The sequence below is a fragment of the Phasianus colchicus genome, chromosome 25 (genome assembly GCF_987193195.1).
Source record: "Phasianus colchicus chromosome 25, bPhaCol1.hap1.1, whole genome shotgun sequence".
In the NCBI taxonomy this organism is placed as follows: Eukaryota; Metazoa; Chordata; class Aves; order Galliformes; family Phasianidae; genus Phasianus; species Phasianus colchicus.
In genome coordinates, this window is record NC_143460.1 from 3,953,817 (window position 1) to 3,978,795 (window position 24,979).

At 52.5% G+C, this 24,979-nt stretch overlaps 1 protein-coding gene across 5 annotated transcripts; it reads left to right on the forward strand.

Moving 5' to 3' along the window:
• Positions 1-370: 370 nt before the first annotated feature.
• Positions 371-24,898, forward strand: SLC45A3 (solute carrier family 45 member 3). 5 transcript variants are annotated; one of them, XM_090124664.1, is made up of 6 exons: positions 371-467; positions 1,691-1,817; positions 14,699-15,087; positions 15,343-16,170; positions 17,130-17,395; positions 20,249-24,898. In XM_090124664.1, the coding sequence occupies exons 3-6, from the start codon at positions 14,928-14,930 to the stop codon at positions 20,702-20,704; spliced, it is 1,710 nt and encodes a 569-aa protein (XP_089980790.1). In that variant the 5' UTR covers positions 371-467; positions 1,691-1,817; positions 14,699-14,927; the 3' UTR covers positions 20,705-24,898. The 5 variants fall into 5 exon arrangements, with proteins under 5 accessions (XP_089980790.1, XP_031461853.1, XP_031461855.1 ...); XM_031605993.2 differs by lacking the exon at positions 371-467 and adding an exon at positions 485-1,434; XM_031605995.2 differs by lacking the exons at positions 371-467; positions 1,691-1,817 and adding an exon at positions 4,855-7,613.
• The last annotated feature ends 81 nt before the right edge of the window (positions 24,899-24,979 follow it).

Genomic DNA, 24,979 nt, shown 5'->3' on the forward strand with positions numbered 1-24,979 from the left:
CCTGCCATCCCAACCTGCAGGTGTTTCTGCTTCAGCCAGGGTACCACGCTGGAGGCAGAGCTGGCAGTGAGGAATAAGAAGCTTGACTTTGTGCTGCTGATGTGAGCAGAGCCTTGCAGCACTGAGCCTCAGCCCTGTGCTCAGGAATCCTCTGGGTGAGAGCTGTGTGCTCTGCTGCAAAGGAAGAGCATAAAAAGAGCAGTGCTCATAGCTATTGAATTGCCTGTGAACAGGGGTAGCTCTCCCCACCCAAATGTGTGCTCTGGCACTTTACCAGCTGAAGTCATAGCTAGCTCTTCAGGGCTTTCTGTTATTTTCCTTCCAGTGAGTTTCTGGCTGCATCTGAAAGTGCCAAAAAAACTTATTGCAGGAAACAGGAGTGTCATTTCTCCTTGTCTGCTGTGAGCGAGTCCTCATCGGTTCAAGTGACAACACGTGCAGGTGCCTCTCTGCTTTTTCCACGACGGGTGAGTCCTTTCAGCAAGCAGGGAGGGAACAGCTGCTGGGTGAAAACAAGGCCATCCTGCTGACCCAAGCTGAAATGTAACGGGGAAATGGGATTTCTGACCTTGAGAGGTACAGAGTTGCCCAAAGGAGGGACCCTGCGAAGATTAAAAATAACTCCATCTCCCTAATGCTTCTGCAGCTGGGCTAAAGCATTGCAAAACACACAGCCAGCTATTAAATAGTACAAATTGACAACAGCCTTTTGATGACCGATGGGCCGAAGTGCTCGCCCTCCCTTTTGTGAGCACAGACTGAAGAACAGCTGCTTTTGTCAGCCGTGCTCTTGTTTTTCCTCTCCCCTGTCCCTGCGTTGCTGCAGATGTTTGAGGACGGCTGCTGTGCTCATCGTGTGGGTCGGTGTTCGTTTCTCCTCAGCTCCCACTTCTGTTTGGCTGTTGTGAGAGCAATTAGACATTACTCAGAGAGGGTCAGACAGTGTGTGGGTCCATGGTCAGTCTGTCTGTCTGTCTTCCCCCCCGCTCTCGCACACATGCCATGTGATTTGAAGCAGTCATGTACCATGAATAATGTCCAGGGGCCAGGTCACAAGCTTCCCATAGCATGGAATTCATTTGCATACAATCCAAGCAATTACAAGTAATGAATAGATTAGGAAAACCAAACAAAACGAGAAACGATTCAGGCTGCTGCTAATTCCTCGGCAGAAAGGAGGAAAGAAAAAGGAGGGAAAAAAAAAAAAAAAAAAAAGAGGGCGGGGAGGGGGAAGGCTCTTAAAATCTCGGCTGCTCGCTGACCCGAGGGTGCCGGGACCGGGAGGGAGAGGGGCGGACGACCGACAGACAGACCGACCGACCGACCGACCCCCCCTAACGGCCCCGCTCCGCCCGTAGCAGCGCACGCTCCCGCCCCCACCTGCACATTTAAACAGCGGCGGAGACGCGGGCGCTGCACCGGGACCGGGCTGAGGTAGGAGCGGGGATGGGGATGGAGATGGAGATGCTCTGGTCGGGGGCAGCTCGCAGGGCTCGGGGCAGCGTTTGCGGCTTGCTTACAGCCGAATGGAGATCTCCTCTGCCGATTCTCCCATCGAGCCTATCGCCGTAGGAAAGCCAAACCCGAAAATCCGACGTGTGCGGAACCGGAGGGAGAGCGGCTGCGGGGCGGCACCTCTCAGCCCCCGGAGCCGCGGCCGGAGCGCTTCCCACGCTTCTCGTTGTTGCAGAGGCGCCTGCTGTGACCGAGTTCGGCTTAAGGACAACCGAGCGGAAGGTTTGGGGAGCGAGAGCTGAACGTGCGCCTCCTGAACCCCCCGAGGAGCCGCGGGGACCTGTGAGCACCCACGAGCGCAGGTCAGTGGATGTTTAAAGCAAAGGAAGCCAGCACGTGGCAGGAGGAGGCGTTCATTGCAGCTCACGGGGGGCTCTGCGTGGTTTTGCTGCTGCGCTGCGTTGAGTCCTTTTCGGGAATGGGGGGAGCACACGGGGCTGCGTTGGGTTTTGTGTCAGTGTGTCACAGTGTGACTGCTCTGCAGAGTTCCCACCTTTGATGGTACAGATGTTTGCATCCGTTGTTTGTGGCGCTTATCGGTCGTCCCGTGAGTGACAGCTTTAGGAGGAAGAGAAGAGCACTGGGATCGGGTAGAGCTTTCACTGCGGTGGCAGGCAGGCTTGGCAAGGTGCTGGGCTTTCGTGCTCGCATTTAGAATAACAAGACTGAATTTGGAGGGGTAACATCTCAGCAACGATTTTCCTGGTCCTCATTTGGACTTCTCTGTGGACAGCACAGAGAAAGCAACCCAGCTTGGGGCAGATCCGGGTCTGTGGCTGGTTTAGTCCTCCATACAGGCTTAGGAGAGAAGTGTGTGTGTGTAACGTGAGAATAACCAGGGATTTATAGAAATAGAACATGAGTAAGAACTTCAAAAGCACCCAAATGATTTGGGCACCAGAATCATGCGGGCGCTCCTGAAAAACGTGTACCAGCCTTTAAACCATCCTTATTATTCACCTTGCCTGCAATTTGCTTCTCATTTTTGGTGAGCTGGACCTGCCCGACCCACAGCTCACAGCGTTGTCCCTCAGTGGGAGCGGTGCAGAGCTGAGAGCAATTCCTGCAATGCCTTCAGCTCTGAAAGTCATTACTGCACAACGCTGTGGGAGCCAAGAGGGCTCAGCTTATGGGATTTGGGGGGGAAAAAAAAGGATTAGAAACTTGATACGGATAGCAAGAATCTCTAGAATTAATAGGAAATTAAATGAGGACTTTGCAAAGGATATAAATCCTTGTATTTCAGGATAGAAGCCAATCTTAGGATTTAGGGAGAAGCTTCTCCTTGTAGGGAGTTTCTCCCCGTGCTGTTTGCTGGTGGGTACATTGCCTTGCAGCTCGCTATGTACACAGCTGGTGTGGGGTCTCCTGTGGGAGCATCTCCTCTTCTGGAAGAGCTTCTGGTTGAGCAGCACTGAGCTCAAACCTCATGGCTGTGCGTTGCAGCAGCCTGGAGATACCTGCATATAAAGCAGCAATCCCACGGGCTGCTCTCTGAGCTTATCATCACTGTTACACAGCAGAGTGATAGCAGGTGCTGAGCATATTCCAGACAGCATCTCTTTTGGAAGCTCATAGCCTCTTGTTGCTAGCAGTGAGAGATGCTGTGTGAGAAGCCGGAATCTCTAGGCTGGTGGCTGAGTTGGAAAGTGAAACCTTTTGGTCTGCTTGCTCTTTGCTAGAGTCCCTAGGAGAGATGGGTTTGTGTGTGGCACACCTCCTGCTAAGCGTTCCCCCGGGTGCACTCTGTGGCCACATGTATTCCTGCAGTGTGGTCACTGCTCTCTCTAAAATAAATAACAAAGTTTACAAATAATAATAACCCAAGTGGCCCAATCCTGTAGAGAAGCCACTGGTAGGAGCTTTGCCAGCATGTGTACAGAAGAAGCCGGTTCTAAAAGCATCACATCTATGGAACAGCAAAGCAGCAGGGTAGAGGTGGCTCTTAGATGCATGGGTCTCCCTGAATGTGTTTTTGTGAATGCTTTTTGAAGGTGGCAGCTGCTCCATGACGTCCCTGCCTCACTCTGAGCATCTGAACCTGGAGCTGTTTGTGTTGGGTCCACTGAGGGTTTGCAGATTGCTTCCAAGAACTGTACAAAAGCAAATGAAAACAAATCCGGATGCCCCATAGCCTTTATACACAATGCTGCTAATCTGCTGCACTGTACCACTCTTAATGTGTTGTTCCTATAGCTCTAGACTGGTTTAAAGTAGCGTAGAATGCCATGCAGGAGGACCCAGGTGGGGTCTATTTCTTGTGCTGCTGTTGTTCATCACCGCTTTAAGAATCTCTGAATCCAATTTTGTGTTATAGAACTGCAGAAAGTTGCTGATGTACCAACAAAAGCACTGAGCTGCTTGTTCTGAAAACACGGATACATAAAGCACCCATTTTATTATGATTTTACATGTGCTGCTCCTTGGAGGTCCTCAGATTTGTTCCCTCCTTCCTTGTTTTCATATCCTAGCATGTCAGTTCCTCCTGCAGCCCAAAACTGTGAGTTTAATTTTGCTATCCTGCATGAGAGGAGGAGCAGACCCCATGAATTCTCACTCCAATTGCTGTCTGCACATTGACAGGAGCTGCTGCCAGGCCACCTCCAGGGTCTGTCCCATCTTACATTGGAGGGAAACCTTCCTGGAGAAGCACATGAGAATGGCCTGTGAGGTCTGAGGTCCTTTTCTTCCATGCAGGGAGCAGGCTGGCTCTGCTTTGCTCTGCTGGGAGCTGAAGTTCTTTGTGGCTGTTTGTCTCCAGGAGTTAATACTTAAGGTAAAATGCAAATATAATGAGTGCAGTGACTCAAATGTGTGCGAGATGTCAGCACTCAAATGACATTCATGTTCTTGCAGAGCAGGCTAGTGCCAATTTGTGCACAGTTGAGGAGAGCATCCGGATCCTGCTTTGGATTTACGGGTTACGACTTTTGGTGAAATGATGCATGCAATAAAACTCAGAAATTGCACTTTCGTTACCCAACGTTAGCAGTGATCCTGCTGGGATCTGACCTCCCAGTGCTCAGACCTCACACCCACTGCTCTTCTGCCATCTCATCCCAACTACCTGCATTTTATTTATAGGAGAAACGCAGAGAAATGGCTCTTTGCTCAGGCTGGCTGTGGGTACAGGTGTGCTCGCTCTGTCCTCTCCAAGGACACCAAGAGTTGCCTGCTGTTGAATTCATGCTGGCTGCAGAGCAGTGCTTTGTCTGGAGCTGCTCTGATCCTCTGCTTGGAGAGAGAGAGCACCCAACGTGGGTCAGTGATCCACAGCATCTGGGCCAACGTGCTGCTGCTGGGTGTCCTCACTCTGCAGTTCTTATTGCTCGCGCTGCTCTCTGCAGGATGTTCCTTTGCTTTGCTTGGAGCTGTGCAAACAGAATAAAGGATTGTTCCACTCGCAGAGAGAGAGAGCCCTTGTAGGTCTGGGCTGGAGGCAGCTCGTAAATACAAAGAGATGGAGCACAAAGAAGCAATGAGAGGACAGCAGCTTTCTATTTCCGTGCGTACCAGGTACCGATGTGTGGTGACAGGAGAGGGCTTTGTGTGGGTGCTGTTGGATCCAAGAGGTGCGTTGTGACAAACAGCTGCTGTGTGCACGGCGGTGGGAGCAGCTGGAGCTGTGCTGGAACAAAAGGCTGCTGTGCTGCAGCCAAGGCTGGAGCAGCAATTATTGGGCTGGGAAGGTTGGCTTTTCCTGAGGACTGACTAAAACCAGGTTTGGGAGAGTGGCAAAGTGTTGGTCTGGAGGGGGGTCTGACCATGCAGGTGAAAAGAAGGGCATGAGGGCAACTAGAGGGAGGGCAAGTGGGAAGGGTGCTTCCAGCTGTGAAGTCCCTCAGCCTGTGGGTATTCTTGCAACCTCAGTGCTTGAGATCCATCCATCCACTGGACAAATTACTGGAGAATGTGCTGTTTGGGAGCAGCCCTGGGGAAACTGATTCAACAGGGCCTCTTTCATCTTTGATTTCTGTGAACACAGTCTACGTTTGTGCTGTCATCATCCCTCCCCCCCCCCAGATACTTCCATTCATCACTGCCTGTGTCCAATACCTATAGCCACAAATGAGCCTTTGGGGCAAGAGCAGGGAATGCTGGCAATCCCCTCTGTTAGCAGGACAGTGCCATGGGGCTAGTTAGCTGATGTGGAGTCAAAACAGCCAGGGTTGGTGCTGGTGATAACTCCTGTGTCCTGGCTCTTGCTGGGCATGGATGGCAGCACTGTGTGGCTCCACATGAGTTGCCTGGAGCATCCTGCAGAGATAGCAGAGGTCCTTTTGCTTCATTTGTGGCTCGCTGAACTTTAATAAACACAGGCAATGTGGAGAGAATGGTCCCACCTCTGCTTGGAGAGTCTGCAGTGCACAATCTCCCACTTACCCTCTGCTGCTACAGCAAACCTTTTCAGCAAGCGTTGAGTAACGTTGGAGCTCAGATCACCTCCTGCCTGTCCTCCCCGATGGCTGTACTCCACACCAAGGCACAAATCTAACCAACAGATGTCCTGCAAAACTCAGGAAGATTTGGAGCTGAACTCCTTGCTGGTACCTGGAGCTGGAAGCAGAAGCGAGGTGCCTGGTTGTAAGGAGAGGTGAGGGGTGCACAACGCTTTGCTCCATTTGCTGCCGATAGGAATTGCAGCTTTGAGCCTTGTCTTCTCAGAAGGAAAAACCTCCCCTTCCTGATGGTCGGTGCTGCTGTGAGTTCTGCATAGATGGCTACAGCATAACATGAAATCCTTGCATGTGTGGAGTCCTTGATACGTGAAACTGATAACGAGGAAAGCACAAGATTCCTGAAGTTCTGTCATTATGATTTTTGGTTATCGGTATTCCACATCATAACATCATGTAGTGCACTGGGAGTTTAATTGTGAATGCTCAAGTTCCGGGCCCGTAAACCGTTGACAAGTTCCCTGTAACAATCTCTCAGTGAAGCTTTATCTGCTTTAAAAAATACCATCTGATTGCTTCTTATCTTTGGGCAGAAGTGAAATCGTAGAATGTCTCATTTTCAGACCCAGACCTCATGACTGGTCTGTTGTGATGAGGAACAACCTCTTGGCTTCTGACAGAGCCCGTGCAGAGCTCCACTATCCCGGGTACATGGAAATGCTGCTGCTCCTGTAGTGCTGCAGTTTGCCTCTCACGTGCTCAGGGGCCAATGTGATGGACGGGGCTCTGCACTCACAGCTGTCCTGGGGCTGTTCCTCACACTGCAAAGACTCTTTGTCTCATTCAAAGCCATGACCTCATTTTTAGAGACAGAAAACAGAGAGGGAGAAACCCACCAACCTGCCAGCGGGGGTCAAAGGGCTCCTGAGCGATATGTTAGCATCCAGCTTCTGCGACAGGGACACAAATAACTGGAATTGCAGACCAGAAAATTACCATGAAAAAATGGACTAACTAGCATGTGATTACAAAAGAGCCCATTCGTTCTGTGTGTGTCTAGGACTCAAAGTCTGTCCTTTGAGGAAGAGCTTGAGGTCACGCTCCCAAAACTTGAAGCAAAAGGGACTGCAGAGGTCGGTGCTGGTTGCCTGATGCCATCCGAGCGGTGCCGTGCTGATGGGGCAGCTGCTCTCCTCTCTTCCCCATGCACAGACTGGGACATCAGTGCTGTCCCTGTGACCGTCACAAGTTTCCAAGTAAAGCCAGAAATGGAGAAGCCTACTGCTGGAAGTCCCAGAGCTGTGCTGGAGGCAGGAGGGGCAGCAGGGACTCAGGCGTGCCGTTACGCAGCATTTGTGCTTTGCGTGGAAACCACGAGTTCCAATTTCACTTCCCGTTTTCTCAGCCCTGCAAGCAGCCGTGGCAAAGTAGACACAGTGTGAAGCCAGCTGGGGTTTCTGCCCTCTCTTCTCTGTAACAGATGAGGAAATTTTTTCTTCCACTCAGCACCAGTGATTAAAGCTCAGCAGTTGTGTGCCATAAGCTGTGCTGGGACAGCTGTGTGTTCTCTGCACGTGCTGAAAGTCATCCTGCAGGGCTGATCTCATGCAGGGTGCCAGAGGTGATCCAAAAAGCCCACACCATCATTTTCTTAAATACCTGCAGTGGACAGAAACGAGGATTCAATATTGAAGAGTTTTGGTGAGTGTGGTCTTCCTTTGGCTTTGCTTGGGGGGTCACCTGGAAAAGCCCATTGCATGCATCAGTGCTCTGCAGGGCTCTGTGGGATTGCATGGATTGACAGTGGGGTCGGGGTGGTGCTGAGCACATCTCTTGTCCCATCAGAAGAGGGCTGGAGCTGCTCCACAGCCACTATCTCCCATCTCTTCCCAGCACTCAGCAGTGGGATGCACACTGCATTGGTTCTATGGGGTCTGAACTCCTATAGGGCAGTGTCCCTCATCCACAGCGTCCCTCTCCTGTTCCTTGCTGCCCGGTATTCCCTTCACAACCAGCCCACTGTGCAGAGGGCCATGGCAGCTGGGTGGAGCGTTTCAGGCTCAAGTGTAATTTCAGTGCCTTTAAAAGCCTTCAGAGCACTTTCTTATTTTTTTTCTTCTTTTTTTCCCCCCTCCCTCCTCTCTCCCCTTCTGAAGAGGACAGCGACGCCAGCGAGGGATAATTTGATGGATTACTCTGCAGGACTGGGGGTGGAGGGGGCTCTCCATAATCCCCTTTGTGGGCCTGCTGGATGGGCATCGAGTGAGAGACCCCAGCCCAGGGCAGAGAAAAGGACTCAGCGGGGTGGGCTCTGCACACTGACAGATAAATACAGACACTGCTCATGAAGTGCTGGATATAATCTGGGCTCATTATGGCACTGCTGAGAAGGGGGGCACCTGGAGGGGGCTTTTCTCATTTATTTTCCTCCTCTCTAGTTTGATTTAGGTTTTTATTCTTTTGCTAAAAATAATCATAATTTAAAAAAAAAAAAAGAAAGAGGGAGGGGGTGGAGGAAAGGCTGAGTCAGAGCAAGTGATGGGTGCAGTACTTTAAACAGCAGAAATGAACTCAAGCAGAAAGCGGAACCGCATCATCTCTTGTTTCCCCCTCCCACCCCAGAACAGAAGCTTCTCTTGTGAGTGAAAGCAAGAGCTCAGGCTGTGGCATAGCAAAAGAAAGGCTGCAGCTCTGATGTAGAGCCCCAAGCCCTGTCTGGGGGTCTGGGGCTGCTCCTTGCAAAGCTGGTTCCAGCTCAGGATGAGTGGTGATGAGGAGTGATGCTCTGCAGTGGCAGCTCTGTTGGTGCAGATGAAGAAGTGTGGAGTGCTGGGCAGGCAGGGCAGAGCTCTCCCTGCTTCTGGAAAGTCTCCTCTCTATATGAGCAGCGCAGCACTGGCAGTGCTGCCAACCAGGACAGGAAAGCATCCTTTCCTTATGTGCATTCTTAAAAACACATTCTGACCCTCTCCTCCATCTCATAGAGACCTTTGCTTGCTGCTCGTAGCCTGCCCCAGTGCCTTTGCTTTGTCCAGTTGATCAGAAGGGATCAGATCCTGACCTGCTTCTCGCACCCTTTCTGCTGCAAAGCAGGGAAGCTGCTCAGCACTCACCTGCATCTCTCCCCCCCCTGCTCCCAGGTGGCCATGGATGGATCACGACAGCTCTGAGGTGGCAGGGCTGGAGGCTGCATCTCGAACCCCATCCTGGTGAGCTCCAGCAGCCATGGATAAGGTGGCACAGTGTGGTTTGGTGGCCCACAGCCCCCTGAAAATCTGTGCAAGCATGCATTGGGCAGAGATCTGTCTGTCCTTCAGGGAAATGCCAAGCATGAGTGGAGCTGTGCCTTCTTGGTAGCTCTGAGAGCAGCAAAAACACTGCAGGAAGGCGATTCCACGCAGCACCAAAGCACAGCTCTCAATCTCAACAAATTGCAATGCCTCATTATGAACAATCCACGTGGAAGGTATTGGAGCTGCCCCGGGGCTCTGGATATCCCCTGAGGCATCTGTAGCACCCAGTGCTTTATCCTGGATTCATATCTCCCAGCATCTGAGCTGCTGGGTGCTGTGGGGTAAGGGAGGGGATTTCAAACAGGCGGTGGCACTCAGGTCTTGTTCTGGTCTAAGGGGATTTCCACCCGCTGCTGCTCCTTTCCTAAGCTGAGCTGCCCATATAATGGAGCCCTGAGCTCAAAGGAAACGCGGAGTTAATTCAGAGAGGCTAAATACATCACAATTCTCCCATCGCCGCTTAATGACCACTCCCCTCTCCCCACACTGTGAATGGGGTCAAGGAGATTTGGAGGAGGGGGGGGGTAAGGGGAGAGGGTCAGGAGAGGTCAGGTGAGTTTTCCATTTCATCCTGCCAGAGCTATTCTCCATGGTGTATTTCACATTCAGCTGCGGTGAATGGACACTGATAGCTGTGAAAGGATCTGGCACTGTATGAACAGCCCTTCCCTAAGCGCTCGCTCTTGTGCTCGCTCCCACCCTTTCTTCCAAAGGGCTTCCAGGGAGCGGGGAATTAATAACGTTCATAAAGAGCCCCTTGGAAGGTTGGAAATGTAACGTTGCGGGTATGAATGGAAACCCAAGGGCTGACAATACCCTTCGCCCTCCCCTCTCTCCCTGCTGCTCGTGGGGAATGCATTTCTGCATCCAGTCTGTGGCATGGAGGGGAGGAAAGGTGCGAGGCTGTGTCACCTGCAGCAGCCCCTGCCCAGCAGCACTGCCTGCCTCCAGCCTTGACAATTATGCAATTATTTCCCATATACAAAAGAGCTTGGCTTATTACAGAGCCCTGGCAGGTTGCAAACAACAGGAGAATCTCATCCTCTGTGGTCTGACGGTTGCTGCAGCTGTTTGTTAACCCGGGGTAGGTGCATGGCAGCCATAAATCAGGAAGGTTGCAGCTGTGTGCAGGGAGATCTCAGCTCTTCTGTGCCTGTAGTGACTGGGAAGGTTAAGGAGAGGTAAGATACGGATCCTCCTGAGGAGCCCACGAGTTTTTCTCAGCCATAGAACTGCACCCAAACTCTACTTTTAAAATATTTCTCCGGGTGCTGTGAGGTTTGTGCCATTTGAAAGCAAAAGGTGTGACCCGGAGCCTCTGCCCTGAGAAAGGAAGTGGGAGGTTAACTTTCAACACACTGCACTGCTTAGTGAATGAGTCCCTGTGTGTGATATCAGCAGTGCATTCAGCATTTCGGTGTGCCTGTGCACCTGCTGGCACATCTCTGGGGTTCACGCTGGGCTTCCCCCTGCATGGCCATGCTGTACCTGCAATGCATCAAGATGGGGAGAAATTGTGTCAGAGCTTTTCTGTAGCATGTGAATGGGCATTGCCCTCACGCCAGGGGAATGGCACGCATCCCAGTGTGCCAGCCCAACACCTGGGAAGAAATGGATGCTCTGAAGCTGATTTTCTTGGCTTCACCTCTGGTGCTGCCAGGTGAGTGGGAGGCAGACACCCCATCTTGTCTTCCTCCTGCCCTTCTGGGTGCTTTCAGGGGGGGGGGGTGGGTGCAGGAGGCACCAGGGGTGCAGCTCTTGATGCCCTGGCTCTGGGTGCTGGGCAGGCTGAGGTGGGGTGGGTGGTAGGAGCTGCTCCAGGACCGCCCTCCTCCTGGTGCCAGCTGAAAGCCTCCGGGTGTTGATCTGCTGTTTCTCTGCAGAGGAAGGAAAGGAAAAGTTTGGTTTGCAAGCTTAGAACTAAAACAGAAAGCCAGAGTGAAAAGGTGCTTCATTTCTCCTGCAGGAGGGGGAGGAAAAGCCTTAGTGCTCACAGCAGCTGGTGTCCCCACGGCACCACAACTCGGTGAAAGCTGGGAGAAAGTCCCACACGTGGCTCCTTCTGCTTCTGTGTGCAGGAAATCTTAGGCAGAGAGTGGGGTTGGCGTGCCCTTTTTTGGGGGGGTGGCTTTTACCCTTGTCAAGGTACCTGGCATTGTGTGCAAACATTGTCTGTGTTGTAGCAGCTTGGGGAAACTGAGGCCAGAGGGCAAAAAGTGCTTTCTGTCTTGAAGCTTTCTGGCCAGCCACTCCCAGCTGATGGTGGAGGGCTCTTCAGCACAAGGTGCATCAGGTCCCACTGCGTTGGAGGAGCAATGCTCTGCCAGTTTGGGTGTAAGGAATGAGTGAATGCTGCTGAGCTGCAGATCTCTCCCCCCATTGAGACAAAGGGTCAGAGCAGCAGCCCCAAGCAGTCCTCCTGCAGAGTCTGCCAGACAAAATTGCTCTGGAAGAGGATAGCATTTTAAATGAGGTGTTAGGTCTTCTGCTGGGCCTGTTGCTCAGAGCCAGGTGTCACCTGTAGAACTGAAGGCAACATTTCATCGTCTTGTAATAAAATAATAATGCCCTGTTTCAGCGCCGGGCCCTTCAGCAGTGAGGAGCAGCGTGGTCCCCCTGCTGGGGGGGCAGCAGCTCCATTTGCACATCCCTGCCCTGTCACCTGCACACACCTGCAGTGCAGGGGAGCTGTTTGCAAAGCGCCAGCAGATCAGAGGTGACAAACATTGACACCAAGGCAGGGCTTTGGGCAAGGTTCAGCTGTGAGCCCGTGTTTGAGCATTTCCTTCTGAGCTGGTTTGGGACAGGGGCTCTGTGAGGCTGCTGCTGGCAGCCTGTGTTTGCTCAGCACCATACATACACCAGGGGCCCAGCACAGGTGTGGCCATGCTGCTAATAACACACCACGTGCTGTTATCAGAAGGCAGGGAGGGCCCTGAAACCAAACCCTCATGTGTACCTGCTGCTCGGTTCCACCTCTGCTTGCCTGCACACCACTTAAATAGCTTTTCCTGAATGCTATGTACCCAGGCTTGGCTCAAGGGAGTGCTGCAGGGATCTGCTGTTCTGCTCAGCGTGGAGGAGGTGAGTCCTGGCTCTTGCAAGCCTGATGCTTTTCCCTTTTCCACCTCTCTGCTCCATCCTTGCAGACCAACAGACTTTTGAAGTCTGTGCTTGCAATTCCTTCCAGCTCAGCCCCTCCGTGCCCTGATAAAGAGATAGTTAACAAACTTTGGGACAGGATGCAGCTTAAAGAGAAGGAGGTTGCATGATCATCTGTTGCCATTGTGTCTATGACTTGGTTGCTGCTGCTAAGTTCTGAGCTCTGGCTGTGCATGGGTATCACCACTGGGTGCAATGAGATCTGTTTCCTCACTGAAGTCCTTTGAGAGTGTGGAGAGAGGAAGACATGTGTCTCTTCTTTCTTACTGGCGAGAAATTCAGCCTCTCTCCCTTAACCTGAAGTTCTCAGGCAGTCGGGGAGAGATACAGCTTCTCTCTTCCTCCCCAGTGCTAGTTAGTTAATCAGTGCTAGCAATATCACCGGGATAAAGAGCAGATTTTATTTCCTTGTGCATACGTGTGTGTGAGGCATCATTTACTTTCTATTCAAGGTGGGATACGTTTCCCTCCATAAGCTCTCCACACCCCCAGGCTACAGCAGTGGCATTTCAGCAGCTGGTAACGCAGCATCACCCATCCAGATGCAGCTCAGAGTGGTGGAGGATCCGTGGGCTTTGCTTTGTGAGCTGCTCTTTCCTCTGCCGGAGCCGGAGGGTTGCAGCTTAACTTCCTATCCTGAGGCTGTCAGCCAGCTGTGTACCCATCACCAAGGAGCAAGGCTGACATCCTGTGTCTGGCCCACAACTAAGAAAGGTGGTTGCTGCCCCCAATCGCTTCCTTGCAGACCGAGTGCCTCTGAGCATAGCTGGGGCTTCTGAAAGCTCCTTTGAAGTGATGTGCAGAGATTAAAGACGAGCTGCTGCTCTCCCCCCTCTGCTGTCAGCTCGCTATTTGACCTTGAGCAAGACATTTAAATGTTCCCAGTTGTTAAAAGAAGACATCCTTTGTGACAGTCAAGGTCTGAGGGAGCGCGAAGAGGGAAGGTGAGGGATTCTGGTAGGAAAATAATCAGTGCTTATTGTGTGTAATTGGCAGCCTGACAGCTCCTCAGCTGGGGAGCTGCGCCCCTTCCCTGCAGCAGTGAGTGATGCTTCTGTCTTTGTCAAACCTCACTGCTGCTCCTCCAGCACCACCCAGCCATATCCATCACTGGGAGCTGGAGACAGGCACATGTGTTGGCCTGGAAATGTTCCCTGTAGGAGGAGATGGCTTTTCTTCCAACTGAGACAAAGAATTTAGAGGGGGATAGGACTGCGAAACTGGATTTTCACCTTGTTCCTCCTGCTGGACTCACCCTGTGCTGTTAAGAAAGTGCTGTGCACAGCGACTGCTTCCCTGCACCAGGGAGATAAACTGCTCCTCCTGAATGCCCCGATGATATCCATGATCAGGACAGCAAGACCTGCTGTGTCCCTGCAGAGAAACCCACTGGCAGGTTATTCAGGGAGTGAGGTTAGAATGGATCAATCCCTGAGAACAAGGCTGCAGTTTGTTTTACTTCCGAAGCAACATCTGTGCAGGAGCTGAACGTCACCCCACTGCATAACCCTCTGCCTTTCCCAATGTAACCAAAACCATCTTCCCGAGTTGCTTTTAGCAAAACAGTTTGGTGGAGGGGGCTGGATGCTGGAAGCCTTGTGCTGTAGCTTTGCTTATAGCTGGCACAGTGGCACGCTCCTTACAAACTTCTAAGCAGCACCTGCTGCTTTCCCTTATCTTGCTCAGACCCCATCCGGATCTGGTGGCCTCTCCCCTCGGAAGAAAGCTGGGAAGAGGGAGCGTGTTACAGGGCAAATAAATGACTCAGACTAATGAGGAAGGTAATTGCTGCTCACTGTTAGACAGGGCTAAAGTGGGTCAGGTTTGTTTGTGAAACTCCACGGAGGCACCATCTGTTCCCTGCGCCCCGTGCTGGGGGCTGGCAGCAGGATTTGGGTGAGTGCTTCCCCAGGAGCTGGGTAGGAGGTGTCCCTATCATTAAGCGATGGCTCAGGTCCCCAGAGTGTCCCTGTGGACGCTCTGTCCTCAGACAGGGGCTCCTAATTGATTTCACTGGGAAAAGGGATGCTATGTCCTTTTGGAGGATCTGCCCTTTGTGGCTCTGTTCCCACTGCAAGATGAGGCTGAGCAGGACACCGAGGGACCATTAGACCTCTTGTAGCCCGAAGGCAGGATTGCATTTTCCCAAACCATTTCTGACAGGTGCCCATCTCACCTGCCATGAGCCCTTGGAAAGCAGCCCAGCACGAGTCGCAGAACCCCACAGCTCTCCATTGGGTCAGGGGCTGTCTCCTTCAACTGTGATGTGTCCACATAGACCAGGTCTGAGCCCTTTCCCCTGCTTGTCTAACGAGCTCTCTCTTCTCTTAGAGCACATCATGTGAGCAGAAGGGTGAGCACAGAGCGGATCCCTGCCTGCCCACACTTAACATTACTGGGACCACATCTCTCAGCGGGAGGAAAAGACGCTTCGTTCACCGATGCTAAAAATGGGAGGCAGCATCTGTCCAGCAGACAGGGAAAAGAAACTGCAGACTTTGCCTGTGGGACACCCCGGGTTGTGCTGCAGTGCTGCAGCCCACGGGCAGTGAGGGACAGCATGGCTCTCAATGTGCTCCTGCACAACCGCAGGGCTCAGCTCCTGCTGCTCAACTCTCTGACGTTTGGCCTGGAGGTCTGCCTGGCTGCTGGCATCACCTACGTGCCTCCATTGCTCCTGGAAGTGGGCGTGGAAGAGAAGTTCATGACCATGGTGTTGGGTAAGCAGTTTCTCCCTTATCCTTGTGGGGTTTGTTTCTCCTTTGAGGGGCGAATGAGGGCGTGCAAGCGTGTGTGTTTAGGTGGGCTGTTTGCAGGACTGTTGTGATATTGGGACAGCCTTGTGTTTGAGGAGGAGGCTGTGACCCACCGAAGCCCACTGAGTTCCAGAAATGGCCCAGGCTTTTGTTACCGTGCACACAGATGTACGTCCTGTCCAGATCTGCCCCCTAACGCCACTTCTTTCTCTGCTCCAGGGATAGGACCTGTCCTTGGCCTGGTTTTTGTCCCACTGATCGGATCCGCCAGCGACCACTGGCACAGCAGCTATGGCCGAAGGCGGCCGTTCATCTGGGTGCTGTGCCTGGGAGTCCTGCTGAGCCTCTTCATCATCCCTCACTCCAGCAGCCTGGCCAGCCTGTTTGCCCTCAATACTCGCCCTCTGGAGATCGCCTTCCTCATCCTGGGCATTGGACTGTTGGATTTCTGCGGTCAGGTCTGCTTCACCCCATTGGAGGCACTGCTCTCAGACCTCTTCCAGGAGCCGGATAACTGCCGCCAGGCCTTCTCCATGTACGCCTTCATGATCAGTTTGGGGGGCTGCATTGGCTACCTGCTTCCAGCCATTGACTGGGGGGCCAGTTTTCTGGCCCCATACCTGGGAGGACAGGAGACGTGCCTCTTCAGCCTCCTCGCTGTCATTTTCCTTGGCTGTGTGCTGGCCACGCTCTTTGTGACCGAAGAAGCAGCTGCTCAAGGGGATGCTCTGGATGGTCCAGCACTGAAGGATGCTCTCCCTAAGCCCTCACCCTCTGCCTGCTGCTCTTGCCAGCTCTCCACGAGCCTCCTGCAAGCCAGGCACATGATGCAGGCCCTGAGAAACCTCTGCACGTTGGTGCCAAGGCTTCACAGCCTCTACTGCCGCATCCCCAAGGTCATCCGGCGCCTGTTTGTGGCTGAGCTCTGCAGCTGGATGGCACTCATGACTTTCATGCTGTTCTACACGGATTTTGTTGGGGAAGGGCTGTACCATGGTGTCCCCAGAGCCAAGCCAGGCACAGATGCCAGACGCCGCTATGATGAAGGTAAGATTGTTGTGGGTTTTTTTTGAGGCTACAGGAGTATTTAGTGGGAGCTAGGAATGGGTTCAGCTCTGCCAGTGATGCAAAAACACATCACACTTAAACTAGATTTCCTGTAGCTGGGTCAGGAGAAAGGATTTTGCCATGACCCACATTGCATCAAACAGAGAAACACATCTGTTCTTTGAGCACAGGAGTAGAGCTGGCAGTACAGCCCTGGCTTGGGACTCCGTTGTTGCCTGCTGTCCTCTGTTTAGTGGCTGTGTTGCCCCAGAGCCTTGACTCCACCATTCAGCCCTTCTTCCCCCCCCTCCACAGATCTAAATCTATTATTCCCAGAGGCACTTCCCTGCCCTCCTTCCCAGCTGTGTACCTTGCCCTCCAGGTTTTCCACTCGCTGCCTCTGCAGCACACTGCCTCTTTGTGCCAAGTGTCTGTTTAACTTAGAAGGAGCTTAATTATTATTTAACACTTGCACTGTAAAGCTTCCTGCAGGTCAGGGCTCCATTGTGCTAGCAGTCACAGAAAACATGTGTTGAGTAATGATCCTCACCTCAAAGGGTTAATGGTTTTAATTCCCTGAAATCTGATAGATCTTTGCAAAGGGTGAGGTCCGGATTGCTACCGGATACGGCAGTTGCTCGCTGGTTGTTGTATACTTTCCCTTGGCTGAAGCACAATTTCTTGCTCCTTTTGTTCTGTTGTTGCTTTAGGCATCAGATAACAGATCCTGGTTTATGGGCAGGTGACAGATCTTGGCCTAGAATAAGGTGAGAACAAGAACTTTACAGGAGAACAACGCCATTTGGATTCCCACCCCTCATTGCCCCTCCAGTCAGGCCGGGGAGTCCAGGAGTACATGTGGGCAATGCTGTCAGACACTGCAGGGGCAGATTGAGGCTGAAAGGTGCTCAGCTGCCTGAAACCATTGTGGCAGTGTCTGACCCTCTCTTTTCCTGCAGGTGTCCGGATGGGCAGTTTGGGACTCTTTTTGCAATGCGTCACCTCCATTTTCTTTTCGACAATCATGGACCGGATGGTGAAGCAGTTTGGGACACGAGCTGTGTACCTGGCCAGCGTGGTATTCTTCCCTGCTGCTGCCTTTGTCATGTGCCTTTCCCACAGTGTCATCGTTGTCACCATCTCTGCTGCTCTGACGGGCTTCACCTTCTCTGCACTCCAGATCCTGCCGTACACCCTGGCATCACTGTACCATCATGAAAAACAGGTAGGGATCTGCTCTGGAGCTGCCAGGTCAGGTGGGAGCACACAAAGGTTCTCTTCCTTCACCTCTTATCCCCAGGCTGTGTCCTCTTTGAAGATTCCCACGTTGAGGAGAGAAGAGAGCTCAGCATCTCCTGCCCTGAGCATCGCCTGCTCACAACTTGCATTAGGAAGTGTTAAGCATTGGGGTGGGAGTAGGATGGGAGAGAGAAGTGAGAGAAAAGGGTGTCCAGCATCCCTCTGTGCTCTCAGCATTGTTGACCTGAGGCCCCGCTTACAATTTTTGTCCATATAACGAAGATCAGTGAAACGTAAACTACGATTCTTCCTATTCCTCTGGCTCCAAGAAATATAGATATTGAGACCCCACTGACACCAGCACCAAAGCTGTAGTCCCATCCCACAGATGATATCCTTGTGGGAAAGTCTTGGGAGGTTCCTGAGTTGTGCACAGGATCAATAGGAGTTTCTCTTGTGCTGCAAATGCACAGTTAATTTGTGGCTTGAGAGCAGCCCTTTCATCCCAATGGTAGTATGGTGAAATAAGGAGAAGTTCTCACTGCAGCCATCCAGATGTTCACATTGAACAAATACTTCTGACCAACCTGTCCCAATTTGCAGCAGGCACTGTGTCCAAACAGGGAGATAAAGGAGTGCTTGGGATCTCCTATGGACGTGGCAGAACCAAACCCCACAGGTTGTGAGTGCAAAAGCCACACATCCAACTGCTTGATTGGGAAAAGCTCGTTAGTACAATGAAATGGAGCACAGCTGGGTTTGGTCTTTCTGTTGTGTTAGCTTGAAGGCTTCTCCTTCCTCCACCAACCACACTCCAGCAGGCTGCAGGGAGACCTACAGTAGGCATCCCCATGCAGAACATTCTCCATCTTCACCACTTTTTTTCCTCTTACTATTGAAATCCATCATCAGTTTTGCTTGCCTTCCCTCTTCCCTGCTTCCTTTCTTCCCCCTCTTTCTTTTTCACCTTTCATTTATTTGATCTGCTCCCAAACTGAATCAGCAGAGGGGCATCCAGAGCAGCTGTTGCTCCCACCCCGTGCAGGATTGTGGTGATAGCTGCCAGCCCACCTTGGTTGGAGCTCCATGCTGTGTGCAGGCTCTGTAAGTTGCACCATTCTGCTGCATGCCCTCCCATGTTTGCACGGCCACTAAACCTTGTCTGGAACAGGTGGAAAAGACCCACATGTTCTACCAGCACCCGGGGGCACGGTGAGGGGCATGGTGAATGCTCACACGTGGGGTGAGGGAGAGGTTCCTCATTCCCACCACTTGCCATCAAACGTAGAGGGAGACGAAGCTGCTGATGGAGGCAGCAGCCCCCTGGGTTGCGTGCTGTGTTATATGGGCTGATCTGAGAGTGTATGTCCTCACCATGCTCATTCCTGTGAGCATCTGAAGTCCTAACCTGAGCAGGATTCTGGGAGCATGGACACAAAATAGAGAAGGCTGGAAATGTGGGGCACGTCCAAGTTTGGATCACACAGTGTCCTTCCTGGTGGTAGCAGGAGCCACATGGGCAGACTTTTGTGCTCCATGTGACAGCCTGGGTTTGTGCTTCTGAGCCCAGACTCGAGGGGCTGAAGGAAAAGCAGCTGAGCAAAGCCTGGCTGTTGCAAGGAAAACCTTTGGAAGCTGATTCCTGCTCTGTGAAATTCCCGTCTGGTTTCTCTTCTCTGATGGGACCTGAAACTGTTTGTGTTGCAGAAGTGCAGCCATGGCCTGGGGCAGTGCAAGCAGCGTCTGCCTGGTGCTGACACACACTGGGGCAGGGCTGGGTGCAGCTGGGGGGGTGCCAGAGCTGCTGAAAGCTCTGGGGTGGCTGCAATGGGGCTGGGGAAGCTGGCAGTCTGTGTCCCTGTCCCTCCTGCACAAGGTTGTTCAGCAAGCCCCTCCGAGCCCTGGAGCTGGACACAGCGTTCTCTTCTCACAAACACTGTTTTTTTTTTCCCTTTTAGTTTCTTTGTTTGCTCTATTTCATCATGTGGATAACAGATGAACGTGTCCTTCCTTATCTGCTCTACCCTATACAGGCCAGTGGCTGTGCATAATTGCAAACGCCCCGGGGTTTCTGTAGCCGGGGCTCTGCAACATTTTTGCACCCGACTGCATGTTATTGATTGCTGTTAGCACGGGGAGTTTTTTTTGATCCAAACACTCTGTGAGTATTGCTGCAGTGAGCCGTGCCCCAGGGATCGCACAGCCTGGGTGCAGTGAGGCACAAGAAGGTGAGAAGGAAAAGTCTTTTCTTCCCCTGCTCTTCCAGCCTGAGTGGGGAGAGCATCTCACTCGAGGTCTGTGCAGAGCTGAGCTGGGAGCTTTCTCCTGAGCATTGTGCTCTCACTGATGTTGTCCCTCATATCCCAGTTATTGAGGAGTCAGCCTCTTTATAAAGGCTTATCCTTGTGCTTAGGGGGATGTCTGGCTCTGTGATGCTCCCAATGCAGGCTCTGCCCCTTTGCTCCTGTCCCAGCAGAGCACCTCAGCCTCAGGTTGTCACCCCCCCAGCAGGTAGGTGACAACCCAGGACTCAGAACACCACGTCCCCAAGCTCAGGGCTGGCATTGGGCTGCAGTCCTCTGCTTCAACGCAGCACAGGCACCTCTTGGCTGCTTTCCCTGTGAGTCAGGGCTGCTTTGAGCCCTGTGCCAGCCAGGAAGAGCCAGGCTGGCTCCTGGAGGCCACCTCACGTGGACCAGGCTCTCCCACCTGCAGCAGCACACCCAGCACTCCCAGCACAGGGTGGTTTTGCTCCCTCACACACACTAAGCCCCCCACCTCGCTCGATGGCCTCCACCCTTCCTCCTCGTTCCTCACGTGCCCTCCTTCTTTCCACCAGGTATTTCTGCATAAATACAAGAGCAAAGAGGAGAGAGACGCAGCTCGATCGGACAAGAAATCATCCTTCCCCAAAGGCCACCTCTCCAGCCAAAAGCTGCCTTACCAGAACGGACACTCCGGGGGCCTCTACTCCTCATCCTCCTCTTCCTCCTCTCCCCCAGCTGCCAGCTCTGCCCTGTGTGGCAGCTCCTCTTGTGATGTCTCACTGATGATGATGGTGGGCGAACCGGATTCGGTTCCTCCGGGTCGAGGGATCTGTTTGGACCTGGCCATTTTGGACAGTGCTTTCCTCCTCTCTCAGGTTGTCCCCTCTCTCTTCATGGGGTCCATCGTCCAGTTTACGCAGTCGGTGACTGCCTACATGGTGTCAGCTGCCAGCTTTGGCCTCGTTGCCATTTACTTTGCAACCAAAGTTGTCTTTGATAAGAGTGACATGGCCAAGTATTCGGTGTGATGGGGGGATGCACCGGGGCAGCACGTGGGTGCCAAGATGAGGGCTGTGCACATCCCCGTGGCTGCTTGTGGGGTGCTGCATGTCGTGCGTGCTGTCCCCATGCTGCTGCTGGGAGCCCCAGTGCTGCTCTTGGGGCTGGGGATGGCAGAGAGGCAGCAGGGATAATCTCAGGTGTAAATAGGAGGCATTGGGGCATTGTGCTTTGGGCCATCAGTGCTTTCCACACTGTGCCTTTCTCAAAAGTAAGCACTGCACAGCCAGCACCAAAGGGATTGCACTGGGGGGAGGAAGGAGTCAGGCTTTTCCTTTAGAAATGGGTGTGGGGAGGGGGAAAGAGCCACTGGCTTTCCTGCCTTCCAGTGCTGTGTGTATCCTCTCCCCCCACTTGCTGCAGTTGTACTCAACTTATTGAGTAACACTTCCTCAAAGAAGAGGAGATCACCTTGGATGAAGGATGGGAGCTCAGGTTTGGCCGTGGAGCAGGAGGGATGCGTGTCTGTTCTGACAGGGAGAAACCACCCAGGAGAACAGTCACTATGGCATGTTTTGGAAAAAACAGGGAACGTTTCATTAGGACCGATTCCAAAAGATGACTTATCTTTTACCTATGCACCAAATTGCATCAGATGGAAAGGACTGCTTAACGTTTTTATTTCTTTCTTTTTTTTTTTTTTTTTAAGAATGATTCTTTTTAGCTTTCCTTACACTTCTGGATAACTGATCTCTTTCTCAGTGCCCAGAACAGCCGCCTGCTCTCTCCCAGTGATCTCCCAGATCCAAACTGGTGTGCACCCCCAAACCAGACCCCTGAATGATGCTGTCACGAGGGTTCAATCCTACAGCGAGGAAGGAGAACAGGCAGAGCTGTCCATGAAGGCGATCCAGGAACAAACATACCTCATCAAATTCTTACCTGCTCCAAGTGCCTCTCAATCCCTTAACACTGGGACCAGTGCTGCTGGGTTGGTCAGCCCTCAGATGCGAGGCACCTTCTGCTGGCCTGAGACAAGTGCACCAGTTGCACCAATGCTCTGCCACTCAGAGATCACCCCTGTGCTGAGTAGGAGCCGAGATCCCAGCTTGCATTTAGCACTCAGGCTCTGAAATGGTGCAAGCAATGCCCAGAGTGAGGCACGAACATCTGGAGGCAGGGCTGGGGGCACGCAGGGACTCAGCAGCCCTCAGTTTCAGCTGCAAACAAAGTGTTTGTGACCAATTTTCAGTGGAGGTGTGTGGGCAGTGAGATGTGCTGGTGAGGCAAAATGTTGCTATTTTTGCAAGAATATTCCTTGGCATGGAAGTGAGATTACTGCCCTGCTGTTTGCAAGCGGGTCGTGAGAGGGCTTCTCCTCACTGCTTTAAACACATCTTTCCCGTAAGGGGTGACTCTTTTTGTTTTATTTCTCCTCAAATTATATGCCTACCAGCTTCCCTTTCCCACAAGAAGCCCCATGTGCTGAAATGCAGCTGTTTTGGGAACGGATTTGGCAGCTGTGCAACCATTGACGGAAGCGGTTTTGTGTGTGTGCTTCCAGCCCTGGTCTCTGTCCACCCCATTCGTCAGGGGGAAGTCCTGCAGGCAGAAGGTCACTACCAAAGGTGCAGCACTTCTTGAATGCTCCCAGGGATCAGTAACCTTTTCAAAGAGGTCCCTGAGTGCTGGAACACTTTGCCATTTGTTTAAGTGCCTGAAGAGCGCTTCCACAACACAGCCTGGGTGTGCAGGTGGAATGATGAGGGCATTGAGAGCTTGGTTAAGAACATCCAGGTGATACTTGAGAGAGCAGTGGGCTCAGGGGGTTGGCAGCCTTTCATAGCATCTTTTGGTTTGGAATGTGAGAGCCAAAGGTGGTGCAGTTCTTCATCCTTAACTCATAAGCTGTCCAATGAGAGTGGAAGGCTGAAACCTGCCTGATTCCCCCATCCACAGAGATGGCTTTGGAGTAGTGATGTACTGATGGCCAGGAGTGGTTTGTGGTGACATTGGCTGCAGCAGGCTGTGTGTCCCAGCTGAGCTGGAGGGCCTGAGGTCAGTCCATGCTGGTTGGGTCTCAGATCTGCCCTCCACTCAGGCTCTGTGATCACCCATCCACATCTGCCCTGTGTTAAGGCTTTGGTGCCCAGGTTTTGGTGGCAACTCTGATCTTACACATCCAGGGAGGTGCCTGCATTTACTTCGTTTATGTTCTGAAAAGACCAATGAGCCCATGGCTGTGGCCAGCTGCTCTTGCTGCTTCATTCCAGGTGGGTGCCTGGTGTCTCACCTTGGCCTACCTGGGAGATGGGAGCTCCTTCTCTGCAGAGATGTGGTCCCATCTAACCATCCATTCACATCCTGGCTGTGCTGCTCTTGTTCCAGTCAGCTCAACAAGTGTGAAAAGAGCTCCCTGGTTATCTACCAAGAGGCTCTCTGATTTCTCAGCTCCCTCTTCCCCCTTCTTTGCATTTCCTCAGCTGGAGTGAAACCCTGCGGATTCGGTAATTGCTCCTTTCCTCCTTACCCTCCTATTAGACCAGGAGAAATCTGCTGGGCTCTCTGCCAGCTCCCAAAACAGTGGGCAGATGGGTGCAGGGAGGAGCTCTTGCCAAGACCCGTTGCTCTTTGCTAACCCTGTCCACTGTGGGAGCCCAAACCCAGACAGATGGGGGCTGTCTGCAAGAGAGCAGTGTAGAAAAACCACAGTGTGCAGTCTGGTCCTGGATCATTACCAAAAGCCTTTCTTCCTAGGTCAGGATGTCACTGAGGCTTATAGGGGAGGCATTTTCCAGGATACGTACTGAGAAACTCCTATCTTCATAAGGTTGTCCTTTCTGGGTAAGCAGTGTGCTGCTAGAACTGTGTCTGCATCCCACACAGCCCAGCAGGGGACACAGGTATGTTCTGCTAAACGAAAGCACACCCCTTGCATACTGTTATTGATCTAACCTGTGCGAGCACAGAATCCTCCTTAGGACTGGGATCATACTGTACAATTTATAGGTATGGGTGCAAGCTTCTCAGAGGCTGTTGCTGGGAGCCTTTCTGTAGGTGTAGGTGCACTTCTGCTTGGGTGAGCCACACTGTGCCTCTCCTTTCCTTTTGCAAGCTGGTGATTTTGGGATGTGGAGGGGAAAAGGAAGGATGTATTTTCTAACAGGAGATGATTGCTGCGAGCAAAGGAAGAGCGTTTGATGCTGTTTTTTCCTTTCGAGATCACATACTGTCTGCAAGACGCGAATGTTTTATTTATTCGGTAGAGTAAATATTTTGTATACAATGCGAGAAGAAGGCTGTTATAATTTTATTATGTAAAGGAAGGAAATTAAAGGTGTTGGACGGAAGGACGGACGGACGGACGGACGTTGTGCGTTACTGCCGTGCGCCGCAAGGGGGCGCCGTAACCTCGGCGGCTCCGCAGCGCTGCCGCTTCGGGCGCACAGAGCGCGGCGCCGCGTCCCGGCCGGCTGTGTTGGAACCCGGCATCTTTAAACAGCTGAGATTTCCCCAATTCCTGCAAGGAACTGCGGTAATATCACTTCTTACCCCCTGTCTCAGGTTTGTATTTAAGCAAGTGGCAGCCGAGGGTGTTGTCCCCCAGTCAGGGGACGGCGATGAGCTGCCCTGTCCGAGCAACCACACACCTTTAGTGTTTGGTTTGGGAGTTTTTGTTTGCTTGTGGTTGGTTTGTTTGGTTTTTTTTTCCGAGCATGAAGTCCTGCTCAGACCTGGGAGAGCTTTTCTTCAGGCTCAAATTGCTCTCTAACAAAGCAGAGGAATGTACATTCATTTCCTTGGCTTTACGGTGCCCTGTGGCAGATCAATGTCCTCCAGTCTCTGCCGTGCAAACAGCGACAAGAAAAATCTCCTGTCCTACAAGGGCACTTCCAGCCTCGGAACTGTTCACCTGCTTGAAAATATTTGACCCCAAACCTCTGTCACCATCAAACCCTACGAGTGCTTTGAGACAGCAGAGGAAAACGCGATTCCCTTCTCCCTGCTCAGTGCGTTTGCCTCCACGCGGGGACCTCACGCTCTCAGTTTTGTTACTCCGGTGCAGACTGCAGTTACCCGCTAGGGCACGGCTACCTTTCCCTTGTCCTTTTCTTTCTCTGAAACGCTGAAAAAGGAAAAGATAAGATAGCAGAGCCGAGGGCATCTCCTGCGGGATCGGCCGCAACAGCGCAGCGACGCGGAGCCGCCCCCGGAGCCGAACCCCCGCGGGGCGGAGCGGGCGCGGAGCCGCCCCTGGGCGATGGGACCGCGGTGGCAGCGCGGAACCCAACAGGTGAGGATAA

Bases quoted from the DNA above. Each gene is read 5' to 3' on its own strand.
- SLC45A3 (XM_090124662.1), top strand. From the start codon at position 10,699: ATGCATCAAGATGGGGAGAAATTGTGTCAGAGCTTTTCTGTAGCATGT. The intron at 16,171-17,129 runs GTAAGATTGTTG...CTTTTCCTGCAG, and splicing joins CAGACGCCGCTATGATGAAG to GTGTCCGGATGGGCAGTTTG. The intron at 17,396-20,248 runs GTAGGGATCTGC...TCTTTCCACCAG, and splicing joins TGTACCATCATGAAAAACAG to GTATTTCTGCATAAATACAA.